At 46.4% G+C, this 16,128-nt stretch overlaps 1 protein-coding gene across 1 annotated transcript; it reads left to right on the forward strand.

The window, feature by feature from the left end:
- Window positions 1-736: 736 nt before the first annotated feature.
- Window positions 737-6,525, forward strand: NFIL3 (nuclear factor, interleukin 3 regulated). Its single transcript, XM_006175939.3, is given in 3 exon segments — window positions 737-1,006; window positions 4,664-5,336; window positions 5,338-6,525. Coding segments are annotated over 2 exon segments (1,386 nt in total). The 5' UTR covers window positions 737-1,006; window positions 4,664-4,841; the 3' UTR covers window positions 6,229-6,525.
- The last annotated feature ends 9,603 nt before the right edge of the window (window positions 6,526-16,128 follow it).

The raw sequence follows: 16,128 nt of genomic DNA on the forward strand, positions 1-16,128 counted from the left end.
AAAGTCATTAGTTGATCATAAATACTGATGTTTTCAGAAGGCGTTGTAAACTAGCTTTGCGTTCGCTTTCATTTAAATTGATGGTTGAAGGGCACAAATAGATTCGTTGCCCCCCGCACCTCTGCCCTCACGTGCTGCGTGATCCTGGCAAAGTCACTCAGCCTTTCTGGGTTTTAACTGCTCCCTCCACCCTATGTTGAAAATGGATACATTTTGCTTTTGTACTAGAAAAATCACAGGTGACAATGCCAATAGCTAGCACTTTTCTTTTCCTCTGTTTATTTTAGCACATAGGACTGCTAGGAGATTAAAATTTTAGCAAAGAGATGAAAATGTAGAATGTTTTCTCAATTTATTAAATACTTTCAGGATGTAGAACATCTCCAAGGAAGCTGGAGAGAAGTCCCAGGTGGCACCTTTGTCGTCTTAAGGAAGTTCTGGCGGCATCTAAGAGTGCTTTACTGCCCCCAGAGTAACTTAGGAAATGAGTATAAATGACTCAGAAATGAGAGCAACACAGAAAGGAACTGAATGTAATTGAGATGCACTGCAGAAGTCCCCACCAGAACAGCCCCCTGCAAGTACAGAAGAGGAAACCGGACCGTGAGAGGGACTGGATTGCAGTCAGAGCTGGGCTGGAATCAGCTCTGCCACTTAACTGGCTGTGTGACGCTGGGCAAGTTGCTTAACTTCTCTGAGCCTTAGTTTTCTTGTTTGAAAGTGGTTATTATCATGAGGGTAGTGAAATTATGACAGGCCAGGCTCACCGTGCTTCTTGCGTACTAAGTGTTCAGCAAATGGTCATCACTGTTTTTATTTTCACCCTCCCAAGAGAAAAAGCAGCGCAGGCTGGAAACGATGCGATCTGTGCACCAACCCCCGGCCTGACGTGGGCGGCGCTCCTTGCGCATCCCTGGCTCACAAGTCTGTCTCCCCCGCTGGAATAAGGGGGTCCCTTGACCCTTGGGAGTTGGATTTATGTGCCCCCAGTCTTCCTCAGTGCCAGGTATGCAGTAGGTGTTGAATAAATCAAGCAAAGAGTAAGAGAATAAGCAAAGTATCTTTTTTAGGATTTCCACCGTGAGACTAAATTAAAAAGAATGTGTCAGAAAAGCGCTTTTGGTTACAAAACTCTCTTATGTGTGGCAAACGAGTGACTGTCAATCAGACGTTGAGCACCTAATATGTTCAGTCTGTTGCCAGGATACAAATACATTCATTTGCGCCCGTAAGGAATCTGCAGTCTAGCTGGGCTTATAAAACAAACGGAGGAAGATACACGTGGTCCAGAATCAGCACCTCTCTGCATTATCTCACACTGTGATAAACTTCTTTCAACTCTGTAAGGTTATTTGATAAATAATATTACCGAAAATATGCTAATACACTACGTGGTGATTTGCTGATAGGGGTCATAGAGACAGTTAATTTGTGCAGGTGAGGGAAGAATCTAGATTCTGGTACACAGAGTGAAGTTCCAATAGGGAGGAGACTAATGGAAAAGAAATGAGATTTTCCTACAGGTTTTAAACATGCCAACAAAGTTGTGGAGATGACAAAGTGGGCACATGGGACTTAGACACCAAGAAGAAAGGAGCCACGAGATTTTTCTTTTTAACATTTTGTATTGATTTGTAATCATTTTACAATGTTGTGTCAAATTCCAGTGTAGAGCACAATTTTTCCATTATACATGAACATACATATATTCATTGTCACATTTGAGATTTTAAGACAAGTGAGATTTTTAAACTTAAATAGAGGTGGGATCATTTTCCTCCAGGCAGCATGACGAGGGCTGTCTGCCCTCACTCACACCAGACCCAGCACACATCTTTGGACCAGGAGGCTGAAGAGAGTCCCCACTCACTCCATGCATGTGATTGAAAACGGGTATGATATGATGACATAATGAAAAGTTTAGGGAGAGTGGCAAAGGCAGACAGCACGGTGGGACATTTCAAAAGCGTCATGGGAAAAACTCGTAAGTGAGGTGAAATGTAGAAGGAATGTAATTTTTTTCCAGGGAAGGGACAAATTAAAAAATGTAAAGAAGAGAAAGGTTCTCAAGCGGCAAATATACTCAGAATAATAGCGTACAGGGAACTCCATGATGCTTTGAAAAACAGAGGTCCCTGAGGATACAGTGGAGATTTGAAGGGCACTTTGGGAAAAAAGTTCAATGTAATAGTCCTTCTTTAGCTGGAATTTTTACCTTTTGCCTCAACATTTATTTGACTTAAAGGGGGAAGGACTTAACTGCATTAGGGAATACCCTTTTTTTTTTTTTTTTTGATAGACTTTATTCTTTTAGAGCTGTTTCAGGTTCACAACAGAATTGAGCAGAAAATACAGAGAGTTCACACGTAGCCCTCCCCACCCACACATGTATCCTCCCCTCCCCTCAGCATCCCTCATCAGTGGGCGTATTTGGTACCATCGCTGAACCAACGTGGACACATTATTATCAACCAACGTCCATAGTTTACATGAGGGTTTCCTCTTGATGTTGTACATTCTGTGGAGGGAATACCCATTCTTAACAGGAGGAAAGAATCCATTCAGTATGCAGAGGGCAAATGAGTTTTCATGTCAGAACAAGAAAGCTGAGTGGAAATAGAGGAGGCTGTGTTGTTGTACTAAGTGATAACTAGAAAGATCTCCTTTCTACACCATCACCGCCTGCTCTGGCAGACTCTTTGCCTTCACTTCCCATTAAAGCTGTATTATCAAAAACAAACAGAAGCAGGGTGTTTGTAATCATAAATTTTCCCGAGTTGCAACTCACTGTTTCCGTTGGCTCAGTTGGATGGATACAAACGTGGCATTAAACCTGAGTCTTTGTGATCCTGGAACTGTTACGTCATTCCTTCTGCTCCTTCTGGAAAAGACACAAGAGGCTGGCAGGCTTTTCCAGCTGATAAAATTAAACTTCATTTCATTAGTCATTGTAGAACTATGCACAAGGAAGGCAGAATGACATGAAACAAAAACATTCAATCTTTTTAATGGGGCAGGGTAGAGTGCTGAATGAGCAGTTGTCTTGCCACATCTCCTTTATGGAAGTTTTCCCTGCTGGGAAATTAGGCAAGGAAGCCCTGTCCAGAAACACAGATCCAGAACCTACCATGAGAGGATTGTTATTGGAACCTAATATGGATTTATTATCTCGTGTCAGGCCAAATGCAGATTAGAACCGTGTCATCAGTGGAAAAGGAAGCTATTTGGTTCTATTTTTGAGTTCTTATATTTTGTTTGAAACTAATTCATAAAATGGAAAGAAATTCTTTCCATAATTAGATTCTCTCAGTTTAAAATAATTTTAGGTTCTCTCAGTTTAAAATAAATTTACATTTCAAGAATGCACTCTACTTTAAAAAAAATTCCCTTTAAATAGTAACTGTTTATTTTGGTACAAAGCTATTAGATACATGAAATCTATTTTGACAGAATTTTCAGGACCAAAAAAAGCACTTTGAATGCTTCCATCTTAAGTGAATGCTTGATAAGTCAATTTGAAGGAATCAGAAGAAGGAACATTTCTAACCTCATAGTGCAAATACGTCAAAGAGATGGCTTTATTGAGAGGAACCCTTTCCAGGTGTGCTGAGTCTCTTGGCAGAATGACCTTGACATAAGCCCATCGGGGGTTTGAGGGACAGGATTTGCCCACATAAGAGTCCAGTTAAAAAGCTGCAACTCCGTTGTTTGTGTGGCTTTTATTTTCATTTTTGTGGAAATAAAAACTTAGCCCCATTTATGTTTTATTCCATGCAGTTACAAAATTTGTTTACTGACATTAAAGGAGTTTACTTGGAGAAGTTCCTTTTTATGAGGTGAGCTTGTTTGCTTGGCAGCGATAGAAATGCGACCGAAAATTATCCAGAAGCACCCAGTCTGCAAGCACTTACCAGCCAGCGGGGATCTGTCATCTCCTTCCTGTCATGCCCTGTCCCTCGTCCCCCTCCCCACCGTGTCTTCTCCCGAAACACAGCCTTCTCAAGTTTCTCCCCGGGGCAGGTGTGTGTTTTTCTCTCACTGCCCTGGACCACGCGTTCCTCTGCCAATACAACAGCTCGCACTGGGGGTTTCTCCCTCACGACTCTACAGTACAGGGATTTGCTTTCTTCCCTTCACTTCTTTCCTTTTTTTTCTGGGTAGGGGGGGCAGGGAGGGTTGGGAGGGAGGGGATGGCGGGAGGTCAGGGGGAGGGAGGGAGGGAGGTGGGGAGGGAGGGAGGGAGGGCTGGAGGGAGGGAACTGAAGGAGCAGGAGGGAGGGAGGGGGGAGGGAGGGAGGGCGGGAGGGAGGGTAGGACCGGGATAGGGGGTAAGATCGTTTCGATTATGGCGGAGGGGCTTAGAAGGGGCTGCTTTCTTTCTTCCTTGTTCTTTCTTTATTTCTTTTTTCTTTCTTTCTTTCTTTCTTTCTTCTTCTTTCTTTCTCTCTCTCTCTCTCTCTCTTTCTTTTCTTTCATTGAGTTATAGTCATTTACAATGTTGTGTCAATTGGTTGCTTACTTTGGTTTCAAGATTGTAAACTCTTCAAAGGAAAAAACACTGCACCTTGTTCAGACCCACGTACCCTAAGTGCTAAGTGCCGTTTCTTGTACAGAATGGGTAATAAATACTTACCAAGTAACTGTTTCTTTTCGTGTATTGCAGGTCACCTACAAGACTGCCTACTCTGTTCAGCTAAGAGGAGCCAGAGAGATTGAGTCTGGACGGTAGAACAAAAGGAAGAATATTGATGGATGTTAAACCACGGGTTTTAGAGCGTTTGAGAGGCCTGGGGAAGTAACTTGCTCCCCTGCCCCGCGTAGGTAGGTGAAGGCTGTTTCTGATGCAGCTGAGAAAAATGCAGAGCATCAAGAAGGAGCAGGCGGCCCACGATCCCGGGAGCGCCGTGGACAAGATGATGGTGCTTAACTCTGCCTTGACTGAAGTCTCCGAAGACTTGGCGCCCGAAGACCTACTGCTAAATGAAGGAAGCGTGGGGAAAAGCAAATCTTCGGCGTGCCGGAGGAAACGGGAATTCATCCCCGACGAGAAGAAGGACGCCATGTACTGGGAAAAGAGGCGGAAGAACAACGAGGCGGCCAAGAGGTCTCGTGAGAAGCGTCGGCTGAACGACCTGGTTTTAGAGAACAAGCTGATTGCACTGGGGGAGGAAAACGCCACTTTAAAAGCCGAACTGCTTTCCCTGAAATTGAAGTTTGGTTTGATTAGCTCGACAGCCTATGCCCAGGAGATTCAGAAGCTGAGCAACTCGACGGCTGTGTACTTTCAAGACTACCAGACGTCCAAGGGCAGCGTGGGCGCCTTCGTGGACGAGCACTGAGCCCTCGATGGTGGCCAGCAGCTGCATTTCGGTCATTAAGCACTCCCCGCAGAGCTCTCTGTCTGACGCTTCCGAAGTGCTCTCGCTGGAGCACTCGCAGGAGGGCCCCGCGCAGAGCGGCTGCAGAAGTCCTGAAAGCAAGTTCCAGGTCATCAAGCAGGAGCCCATGGAGCTGGAGAGCTTCGCCAGGGAGCCGAGAGATGAGCGGGGTGCCTATCGGGCAGCCCTGTATCAGACCTACATGGGGGGGTCGTTTCCTGGTTACGCGCACTCCCCGCCGCTGCTGCAGGCCAACCGGTCCTCCAGCAACTCTCCGAGGACGTCGGAGACTGATGACGGGGCCGTGGGAAAGTCGTCGGACGGCGAAGACGAGCAGCAGGTCCCCAAGGGCCCGATCCACTCCCCCGTGGAACTGCAGCGCGCCCACGCCACCGTGGTTAAGGTCCCCGAAGTGAATTCCTCTGCCCTGCCGCACAAGCTTCGCATTAAAGCCAAAGCCATGCAGATAAAAGTGGAAGCCCTGGAGAACGAGTTTGACGCCGCGCCCAAGCTTCCCTCGCCCCTTGACATGACGTCCAAGAGACACTTTGAACTCGAGAAGCATCCTGCCCCCACCCTGGTCCCTTCCTCCCTCACTCCCTTTTCAGTGCAAGTGACGAACATTCAAGACTGGTCCCTCAAAGCCGAACACTGGCATCAAAAAGACCTGAACGGCAAAAGCCAGGGCGGTTTCAAAACTGGCGTTGTTGAAGTGAAAGACACTGGGTACGAAGTTTCGGACCCAGAGAACTTGTTTCTGAAGCAGGGGATCGCACACTTGCCGGCAGAGGTGGTCTCACTCAAGAGACTGATCGCCACGCACCAGATCTCTGCTTCGGACTCCGGGTGAAGTTACTACTGAACCGGCTCTGGGCATCTCGCTGTCTTCGGCAATAGATGAGTATGTTTTGTATTAGGCTGAGTTTTCACTGGACCTGTGTCATTTCACTGTAACGTTCACACGTTGTCTGTCGGGTGTCTTTTTGTGCACAAATTACTATGAAGATTAGATTGTGTTATCACTCTGCCTTGGGTGTAGTCACAGAGTCCATTGCAAAGGCTGTATATATGGGACATTATTTTTGTTGTTTTCCCATAAAGTGTGTAAGTTACCAGTTTCAATAAAGGATTGGTGACAAACACAGAACTTCTGCTCCATGGCACTTAATTTTATGGGAAAGTAATTTAAGTTACAAAAATAGATACTAAGATGCTCTGATTTTACTTATTTGGGCGAGTTTTTTCTTCCCATCAGTAAGGGAAAAGCAGAACATATGGTCAACACATAATTTTTTTTTTCTTTTCTCTACTTTGGCCCAGGCTATGATAAGTTTGAAAATCTTCCAGCGGAGAGGGGACAAGGGGTGGTGGGGAGTGAATTTTCTTGCATTTGAGACTAATTTACAAAATTACTCCCCATTATCTATCTTCCTTTAAGGTTACAGTTTTCTCTGCCTTTTTTTTTTTTTTTTAAGTTGAAAAATCCAACTTGTTTAGCATCAGCTTCCCTTTAGTCATCTCTCTCTTAAGTATGATGCATGAATGCGGAAAGTTGAGTCACTGACCCACTTTATTAATTAGAGGTTCTTTTTAAAAGGGTGAATAACAGAGTAAGGATGAAGTCATTTTTATGTTACTGTAAATCTTAACAGTTCTAGAGTGTAGCAGTCCAGGGAGTTAGCTAGTGAAACACTGTTTTTATTTAGTTCCCCAAATTTCAAAGAACACATCAGTGATCACCTACCATATACAGTCTGGGTGTATGTAGTGGCTTGGTTTGTTGTTTTCTTTCTTTCTTTTTTTTTTTTTAAACAATTCATTAATGATGAATATAATAGCTCCAAGTTTGGAAACTCTTCATGATCCAGAAGCCCGGAAGGAAGCATCATTCTCAGTAAACTGATGATTTGACTGTTAGTGACAATTTGTCCAGGACCCTTCAGTTGCCCCACAGCAGTAAAAGTCTCCAAACGCAGACCAGGCGGGACCAGCTTCTGGGCGGGGTGCAGGGCCTGGGTCAAGGTCGGGCCAGCACAGCTGTCTCCGTGGCGGTTTTCCTCGCCCAAGCCCTCTCCAGAACTGCCTTTTTCCACACTGACCTCTTTTTCATCCTAGAGTTGGGGGCGGGGGCTGGACCTCAGGCTTCATAAAACACATGGCGGGTGAGGTAACCCTCGCTCTGTTCCCCGTGTCTCGTGGTGGTATCTGGGAAGAGCCCGGACCTACATCCCGCCTCAGGGCTCCCTCATCTTTTTCACGGCCTGGTTTGAATAAAGCCTGATTTTCAAGATCTTAAACCTCCTGCCCTTTTCTATTTCACAAAGTGATCCTTTGAATTAAAGGCGATGCGGGAACGTACACACGTGCCATCCACCTTGTCCCTTTGGACACCGCGACCCGTTCTCTCTCTGAAATCTCCTGCCTCTTGGAGAAGTGCGTTGCCCATCTTGGCCCCTGGCCTGCTGGCTTCAGTAACTGCCCCGTTTCCGGGTGGGGCCCAGAGGCAAACCCATCTCACTTGGGAATGCTGCAAAGCGGAGGAGGGCGAAGATGTCGGATGGCAAGTTAGGATCCAGAAGGGTGTCACACCCTAGAGTGGACGCAACGACTCTAACAACATGAATGAGAAGAGGGTTACAAGGTACAGTCAAGTTTCTGTGTCAAGCGGGAAAACAGAAGGCTGTCCAAGTTCACAACTTGGGAAAAACAAAACAAAAAAACCAGAAATAACTACATCTGGAGGGAAAAAGCTTTAGTTCCCTCCAGTTTACTGTGAATCAACACCCAGTGGAATGTCGGGTTGGGTCCAGACACGGAGACAACCGTCCCGTGGTCCCCGGGCGCATGGGAACCTGCCAGAGGAACCCGTCAGGGATGGGAGATTTCGCAGCCATCAAATAGGAGAAATATATTAAGAAAATGGTTGATACATTGTCGCCAGAATGGCCAAACTTTGTCCTGTGTGGTACTTACTGTAAAGGTGCAAGTAGATGATAACAAAAAAGGGAAACCTGGAGTTTTCAGGAAGAACTATGCACCCGTCAGAGCCGGGGGTAAGGTACCCCTCCCGAGGCCACGGTTCCTCCCCTGTGAGTTGTAATGTTAGCTATCATGGTGAGTATATCACATCTGGATGCCCTCTTCCTTGGTCATTTTGTCATAATTCCAAGGATCTAAGATAGAGCCAGGATGATGCTTAGCATGTTATCCCTTAGGGTGTGGGGGGTGTAGCTCAGTGGTAGAACTCATGCTTGGCTTCAGTCCCCAGTGCCTCTGTTAAAGAGGGGGGAAGAAAAGAAAGAAAGTAAGAAAGAAAGAAAAAAGAATTTTAAATGTTGCTCCTTAAAAATAAAGGGCGATATAAACAATTCCAAACTCACCAGGAACCGGAGAAAGGTAAGTTACACTGTGACACTTCTGTCCCACGATGTCAATTGGGGAAGAGCTACCGCCTCTCCCTCCCACTCACAAGGCTCCAAAAAATGATATAAAATGTGTTTAAAGCCAAGCAAATCTTTAATTGTATTCAACAAATAAGAAATGGGAGCCTCCGAGCACTGAAGTTCTTAAGAATTCCCAGCAAGGTGGCTGTCAGGTAGGCAGGAAGCTGTAGCCCGGAAAACACGGAGACCCCACGTCAGCCCCCGGGCACGAGCGGAGGGAGGGGAAGCCTGAACCGTCAGCTGTGGGGCTGATGGGGACACTAGCCCCAGAAACAGCTGAACGTCCCCTCCACCTGCCCAGGATGAGGCGAGCGGGAGCAGGGAGTATGGAGGGGCGGATTCAGAGAGCCAGGCGGTGTCCCAGGGCCGACGTGGAGAACGCAGACGTAAGGGTCTCTTGTAACAGCGCATCCCTGCTGTGTCCAACAGTGTCACATTGTTACTGTTAGCATCACTGTGCCCACTTCATAAAGGAGGGTACGGAGACCCTGAGAGGTCGGCTTGCCGAACACTGCAGCCAGAACCCAGGCCCCACGGCACCAGACAGGACACGGCTGGCCAGCCCAGTGTCGTCTGGCATGTGAGCTTTTCCCCTGGTACGACTGAGGGAGACGAGACTAGGGAGCCTGTCTAATCTGCAGGAGAGAAGGGGGGACCTTAGGAGGCGTCCACGTTGTAAGTGCCTTTTCTCTGCAAATTAGTCTAACTGCTATTTAAGTATCCACTTTTCTATGGCATAGTAATTGTGTAATAACTCTATTTTTCCATCTTCAAGAGGCAAATATTCCCAAATAAAAACAGCTAACATCTGGGTAGGTCTTCCAGTTCAAGTGGAAGTTCACACACACTAGCTCTTCTAAAGTCCAACCCCTTGTACGCGGGCACCTTGTTGTCACAGAGACATTGTTAATTGAAAAATTTTTAAAACTCATGTTAGATTTATTTTTTTGAAAAAAGTAGCTACTGAACTCATTTTCAAAAACTAAAAATTTTCAAAAATGAGAAACATTGGCAGTGCGCATTTGGGTGTGTGTGTGTGTGTGTGTGCATGTGTGTGCGTGTGTGTGTTGTGGGGCAGGGATTGGGATTGTGTACGAAGTGGTGCAACCATCGAGGTGACACTGTACAGTGTCCACAAACTACTTGCACCAGAAAAACTGAAATAAGAAAAACTTGCCAAGGATGTGAAATTGTGGGATACTCAAGATTCCAGTGAACCTGTTTCTGCTTTGCAAATCAGTTCATTTGTGTCTTTTTTTTTTTTTTTTTTAGATTCCACATATAAGTGATATCATATGGTATTTTTCTTTCTCTTTCTGGTTTACTTCACTTAGAATGACGATCTACAGGTCCACAGGGAATTCTATTCAATATCTTGTAGTCACCTATAACGAAAAAGAATATGAAAATAAATGTATGTATGTGTGTGCATGCGTGACTGAAGCATTAAGCTGTCCACCAGAAATTGATACAACGTTGCAAACTGACTCTACTCCAGTTTAAAAAAAAAGATTCCAGTGAAGATAGAAAAATAAGAGAACATTTAGAATTATGAACTGTAGTCTAATTTAGTAGCGTGAACCAGGATGCGACGTGGGAAGTAAGATAAAGTACCGCTCGTTTAAAGCCTTTGGCACTGTTTTCTGCAGAGCTGGCTTCCACTGATTCTAATGGACGTCAGGAAATAATACAATGCAAGAGCTAATGGAGATAAATAGCAGTCCTGGCAAAGGAGAACAGGTGACATTAGAAGGTGACAAAGAGCCCTGCTGAAAACATCAGGTGGGCGTGTGGCCACTTCTGCTGAGTCATCATGTTGAGTATTGATAATGTTACTGGCAGACGAGCCGAAGTTCTTCATAAAGTAAACTAAGTAAGTCAAATAGGAGGGGAGGGTGTAGCTCAAGTGGTAGAGTCCTGGCTTAGCATGCACAAGGTCCTGGGTTCGATCCCCAGTACCTCCTCTGTCAATCAATAAACCAATAAAACTAATTTCCCCCCCCAAATCTAATAAAAACTAAAAATAATAAAAATAACACTAAAAATATGTAAGAGGGGAGGGTGTAGCTCAGTGGTAGAGTGCATGCTTAGCATGCATGAGGTTCTGGGTTCAATTCCCCAGTACCTCCAATTTAGCAACCAAATAAACAAATAAATCCAATTACCTCCCCTGAAAAAATAAAATAAAACTTAAAAAAAAAAAGTAAAATAACCCAGACAGATATGACTGCCATTTTTTTGCATTCTTCTTTTTTTTTTGGAAGTATAGTCAGTTTACCGTGTTGTGTCAGTTTCTGGTGTACAGTGTACTGTTTCAGTCATCCATACACATCCATATGTTCCTTCTCAGATTCTTTTTCATTATAGGAGACTACAAGATATTGAATAGAGCTCCCTGTGCTCTACAGTGGAAACCTGTTGTTTCTCCATTTTATATATAGTATGTAACTGCCATTTTTGATATCTCCAAATATCCTTGATATTTTGTCAGTCTTATCTGCTTGAGAAGGAAAAGGTTACTTTGGAGAAAGTGCCTGAATAAAGTCCAAGGTCCTGGAGGTCAGGAATAAGGCCCTTCTGAAAGCACCCATGGACGAAATCCTGAAGATGGGAAAGGCCGGGCAAGCAGGTCATTTAGTAACAATATTTGGCGATTTAAGAACAGGGGGAGGAGGAAAGCAGAAGCCTCAGAATGAACCACCCTTGAAGTAAGCAGATCTTTCAGTGTAAAAAGGTGTTTGTTTGTTTGTTTGTTTTAAGTTACTCTAACGGCTGTACCAGATTTCTCATGAGAGAGGGAGCTTTCTTTTTGAGAAGAAAACTCTGATGCACTACTGGGGTCACAGGGAAAGTCCTAAAAACGAGGATGTCAGCAGGTGCAGGGCTCCAAGGGAAAGAGGCAGGTTGTTTTGCAGAGAAAGTGAGAGAAGATGGAGGTGGGGGTGGTTCTGCTTCTCAGGAGGCTGCTTTTCAAAGGAAGGGAGGGGGGAGGAGGCCCAGGGAAGCCCCTGATGAGTACATGGCAGAAACATTTCTTCCTCAGGTTGTCAGTAAGTCCTGGGAGGCTCTCAGATGCTGTGTGTGAGTGGATTTTGTTTGCTTGCTGGACTTTATCTGTGGGTCAGCATTCTGCAGAGCAAGAAAGCTCAGCTGGGAGCAGGCGCCAAAGGCAGGTGGGGTGGTGAGGCCTGACGTCCCCAGGAGCCTGCAGCGTCTAGAAGGGGACTTGGACCTGGACCAACCATGTCACTGAGGCCGGGAGACCACCTGAGCTGGATCTCCCCAGTTAGGGAGGCCCTGCTAATTATCAACAAATACAAATTGCCTATAGATACCAAATTTTGTGTTGTGTAACAAGAAACATTATCTCCTTTTGGGTTTTTTGTTTGGGGGTGGGGGTTACTAATTTATTTTTAAAATATTTTAATTTATTTTTAATGGAGATACTGGGGATTGAACCCACAACCTCACGCATGCTAGAAGGGCCCTCTGCCACTGAGCTACACAGTGTCTCCTTTTGAAGGGTTTTGAATTTGCTTCTAAAGGAAAAACCAAAACACTAAATGTGGAAACCGCCAATAGACATTGCCAAGAGGGAGAATGTGCGGGAAAGAAGCAGGTCCATAAGAGGAGCTGCAGGGGGAGACCTGAGGGGCATCTCCCCAGGAGGAGAACGGGCTCGAGGCGGGGTGAGAACCTGGCGGCTGGGAAGAGCAGAGAGCAGCGATCATACCGCCATCGGGGCCGTGGTGTGGTATGCTGCCTCCCTGGAGAAATGAACTTATTTAGATGATCCGCAAGAAATAAAATTCAAAAGAAAGTGTAGAACCAGTTGCCCAAGGACCTTGAATTCCAGGCTGTAGGAAAACGTAACCTCTTACCTGCCTGCTGAGAGACAGGGAAGGCAGCAAATTCAAGCGTGAGGTCAGGACAGCAGGTGGGCAGGGGTGAGGGAACACTCCGAGGACAGCGGGAATGAATCTAGGACAAGAATTCACCGCCGGTGCGTAGAGGGTGAACAGAAGAGGATGCTGTGAACAGACACGCAGGCGAGGATGCTGTGGACGGACACGCAGGCGAGGATGCTGTGGACGGACACGCAGGCGAGGATGCTGTGGACGGACACGCAGCAGAGGATGCTGTGGACGGACACGCAGGCGAGGATGCTGTGGACGGACACGCAGCAGAGGATGCTGTGGACGGACACGCAGGCGAGGATGCTGTGGACGGACACGCAGCAGAGGTCGCCGGGGCTCCCGGGTGGGGGCAGGGCCTACGTCACGCGCGGCTGCGGTGCGGTCCCATCCCAGTAGCCCCACGCCGGGCCCACTGGGCAGCTGGGGGCTCCCTGCGCCTGCACACGGGCCGAGGTCACCGGCCCGAGCCGCCGCCCGGTGGGGATCCAACGTGACAGAGCGTCTTCACGCACGCGCCTCGTGCGGCCAGGGGGGAAGCGCCCGAAGCGCGCGGCGCGGCGCCGGCCTCCGCTCACTCCCGCCGGGTCTGGACTCAGCGCCTCGCCACGCGGGCCCCCAGCCCCGCCCTCGTGCGCACTGAGCTCCCGGGAGGAGGAGGATGGGAGCGGGGTTAGAAAGCAAGGCGGTGCTGGGAGGGACAGAGGAAGTGGTGCAGGGGAGCCCGGTTGGAGTAAAGCAGGAGGTTCTCTGCGAGGCGGTGGCCCAGACCCGCGGAGAAGAAACGGGCCTCGGCTCCCACCGGGAAAAGGGGCCTGCGGTCCTGGCTGCAAGAGGTGGCAGTGGCTGTGTGGGGCACAAGGCGGGCTGGGCCGGGGACGGCGTCGGTGCGATCGGGGACAGCAGCTTTTCTCCTTAGAACTTCCCCAGAACTCCCAAGCTGCCACACGGACCAGCCTTTTCCAGCAGGTAGTCACCAGATCGCTTCTCTTCTCTCCTAAAACCTTAAAGCCACGTCACCATGTGATGTGGCGAATAGGAGCCTGAGATTTGGCTGGCTCTTAACTTGCCCTCATACATCAGCCTTTTCTCCGCGTTTCACCAGGAATGGATTGACCCAGCCAGGGTTACTGAGAAGGTGGATTGCAATGAACCTCCTCCTGGTCTTTCTGCAAAGTAGGATAAATGTCACAATAAATTACTTTTTTGCTTCTTTGATTTGTAGTTTCTTTTGTATTGGAGGCCAAATGGAATCTAAGATCCTATCGATATCACTGCTGAGCGAAATTGGGATAATTATTTCGATAATTCAAGCGAAAGGACTCTGAAATTTTTGATATTGTAAATGAATGTCTTTTTTGAAAATCAAGATAATTGTCTTGCCAGAAATATGCAAATTAGGCCTCAAGCTTGCGAAACACATAGAAAACTCATTTTCCTTAGGTAGGAGAATCACCTTGGCCCCTTCTTGGAGCCATGTATTAAAGCAGAAACGAGGAAAGTGTCACTCCTGCGTTCATTGAGTTTGAAAGTAAATTAACCTCAGGCCAGAATGTTCTGTGATGGAGGAAAGTGTAGTATAATAACTGATGAAAGCAATAAACAATGGCTGAGCAGAAGGAAACAGTTATTAGAAATTTCTACCTTTTGTTTGTCACCGCCTAACGTTTTTGCCAAGTTCTCTGATGCCTGCCTGCCGTGATAGGGTGCCAAAGCTGAACTCTGCCTTCCGAATACAGGGATGTGTGTTTATGATGAAAGTATAACAAAGAACTAGTAACAGGTCGTTTTTCTGAGTATGCCCCTATGAGAACTCAAGGCGTACTTTAAACATAGAACATTGTGGTGAGCACCAAGCCCAGAGCAAAAGCATCTTTTGTTCCCACCCCACCCGACCCTCCCTCACTCCCGCCGTAACAGCAGCTCAGAAGCTCCATCCAGAGGAATCTAATGCCTGTGCTGACGGGGACTGTTCTGCCTCTGGAAACGTGGCTGGCCAGGGCTGAAGGCGCCAGTGGGCCTGCGCGCACGAGGTTCTGGGCGCAGCGCGTTCATACTCCCTGCCCCTAACGCTGTCTGAACTTCTGAAAGCTCTTACTGTGTCCATCACGGAAATGCGACGTTAACCTGTTGTATCCATCAGGGCTCACAGAGAAACAGAACCAGCAGGATTTAAGGACATCTATATCTTTACCTATTTCCCTACCAATCGATCGATCAGTTGATCTATTGAAAAAGAGAGGGGCTGAGAAGCCCCACATTCTGCTGTCTACAAGCTGCAGGCCCAGGAAAGCCAAGTCACTTGTGTAACAGCCTGAGCCCAGAGGCCTGAGGACCAGGAGGGCTGATGGTATGAATCCCAGTCTGCGGGCAGGGAAGGGTAAAGCAAGACGCCCTGGTTCAAACACAGAGCTAGACTTCGAATCCACCTGGATTTGTGTTTTTTTTCGAGGTACTGGATACCCCTGTATGGGAGACAAAGCCAAAGAATATAAGACCTGCTTTAAAAGTTTTCACTCCTTGGGAGATTGGGGTTCAAATAGGCTTTGGAAAAACAATCACTTACCAAAGGTTTGGTGGGGAGCATCTCTGAATTAGTCTGCTGAAGCATACCATCTGGTCTCTGAACTCACAGTGTCTCTGAAATTACACCTGACCTCAAAGCCATTCTATTTTGTTCTTTTCTGCCTTGGGTTCCAGCAGCCTTCCCAATAATTTGTAAGATATTTGGAAGAGTCACCATCTGCTACTGCTCACTATGTGTTAGGCTTCCGATGTGGTAAAAATATTCGTTATTTTAAAACCGAACATTTTTAAACTTCTTCTCCACTTTTGTGAATGTTTTCTAATGCATCTTTGGTAAGCCATTAAGGTAAGTGTGATAATTTATTATTACATATTTGTTTCTCTATAAAATGAGAACAGCTTGTCTATAATGGTAGCAGAACCCTCGAGAACACGTGCTTTGGAGTTAATTTCTAATAGGCCTTCGCAAGGAACAGTCTGTTCTCCACGGACAGGACTCATCACTGCTCGAGTCCCTGAGAAAAGATGGCACTAAATCAACTACTCCTGCTTTGATTGACACTATTTTTAAGTCATTTTATTCTTGGCTGTAGATACTGTCTTCTTGAAACATACAACTTGTCTATAAGAATCCTGCACAAATTCCATTTCTACAGTAAGGCTAAACTATTAAATCAAGAGACACATGTATAGTAAATTCAAAGAATGCATATATTCTGAATCTTTGAGGTGTTCTTGCCGTTTGAGGAATGCCTGCAATGAGTCAGCGGACCAGGAAGCTAAGATAAAATAATCATTCATAACCCACAAGATGTATATCTGTAGAACTTTTGTTTTGTGATTAACTGCAGTAGTAATTCATTTACA

Source organism: Camelus ferus, chromosome 31 (genome assembly GCF_009834535.1).
Source record: "Camelus ferus isolate YT-003-E chromosome 31, BCGSAC_Cfer_1.0, whole genome shotgun sequence".
Taxonomy (NCBI): domain Eukaryota; kingdom Metazoa; phylum Chordata; class Mammalia; order Artiodactyla; family Camelidae; genus Camelus; species Camelus ferus.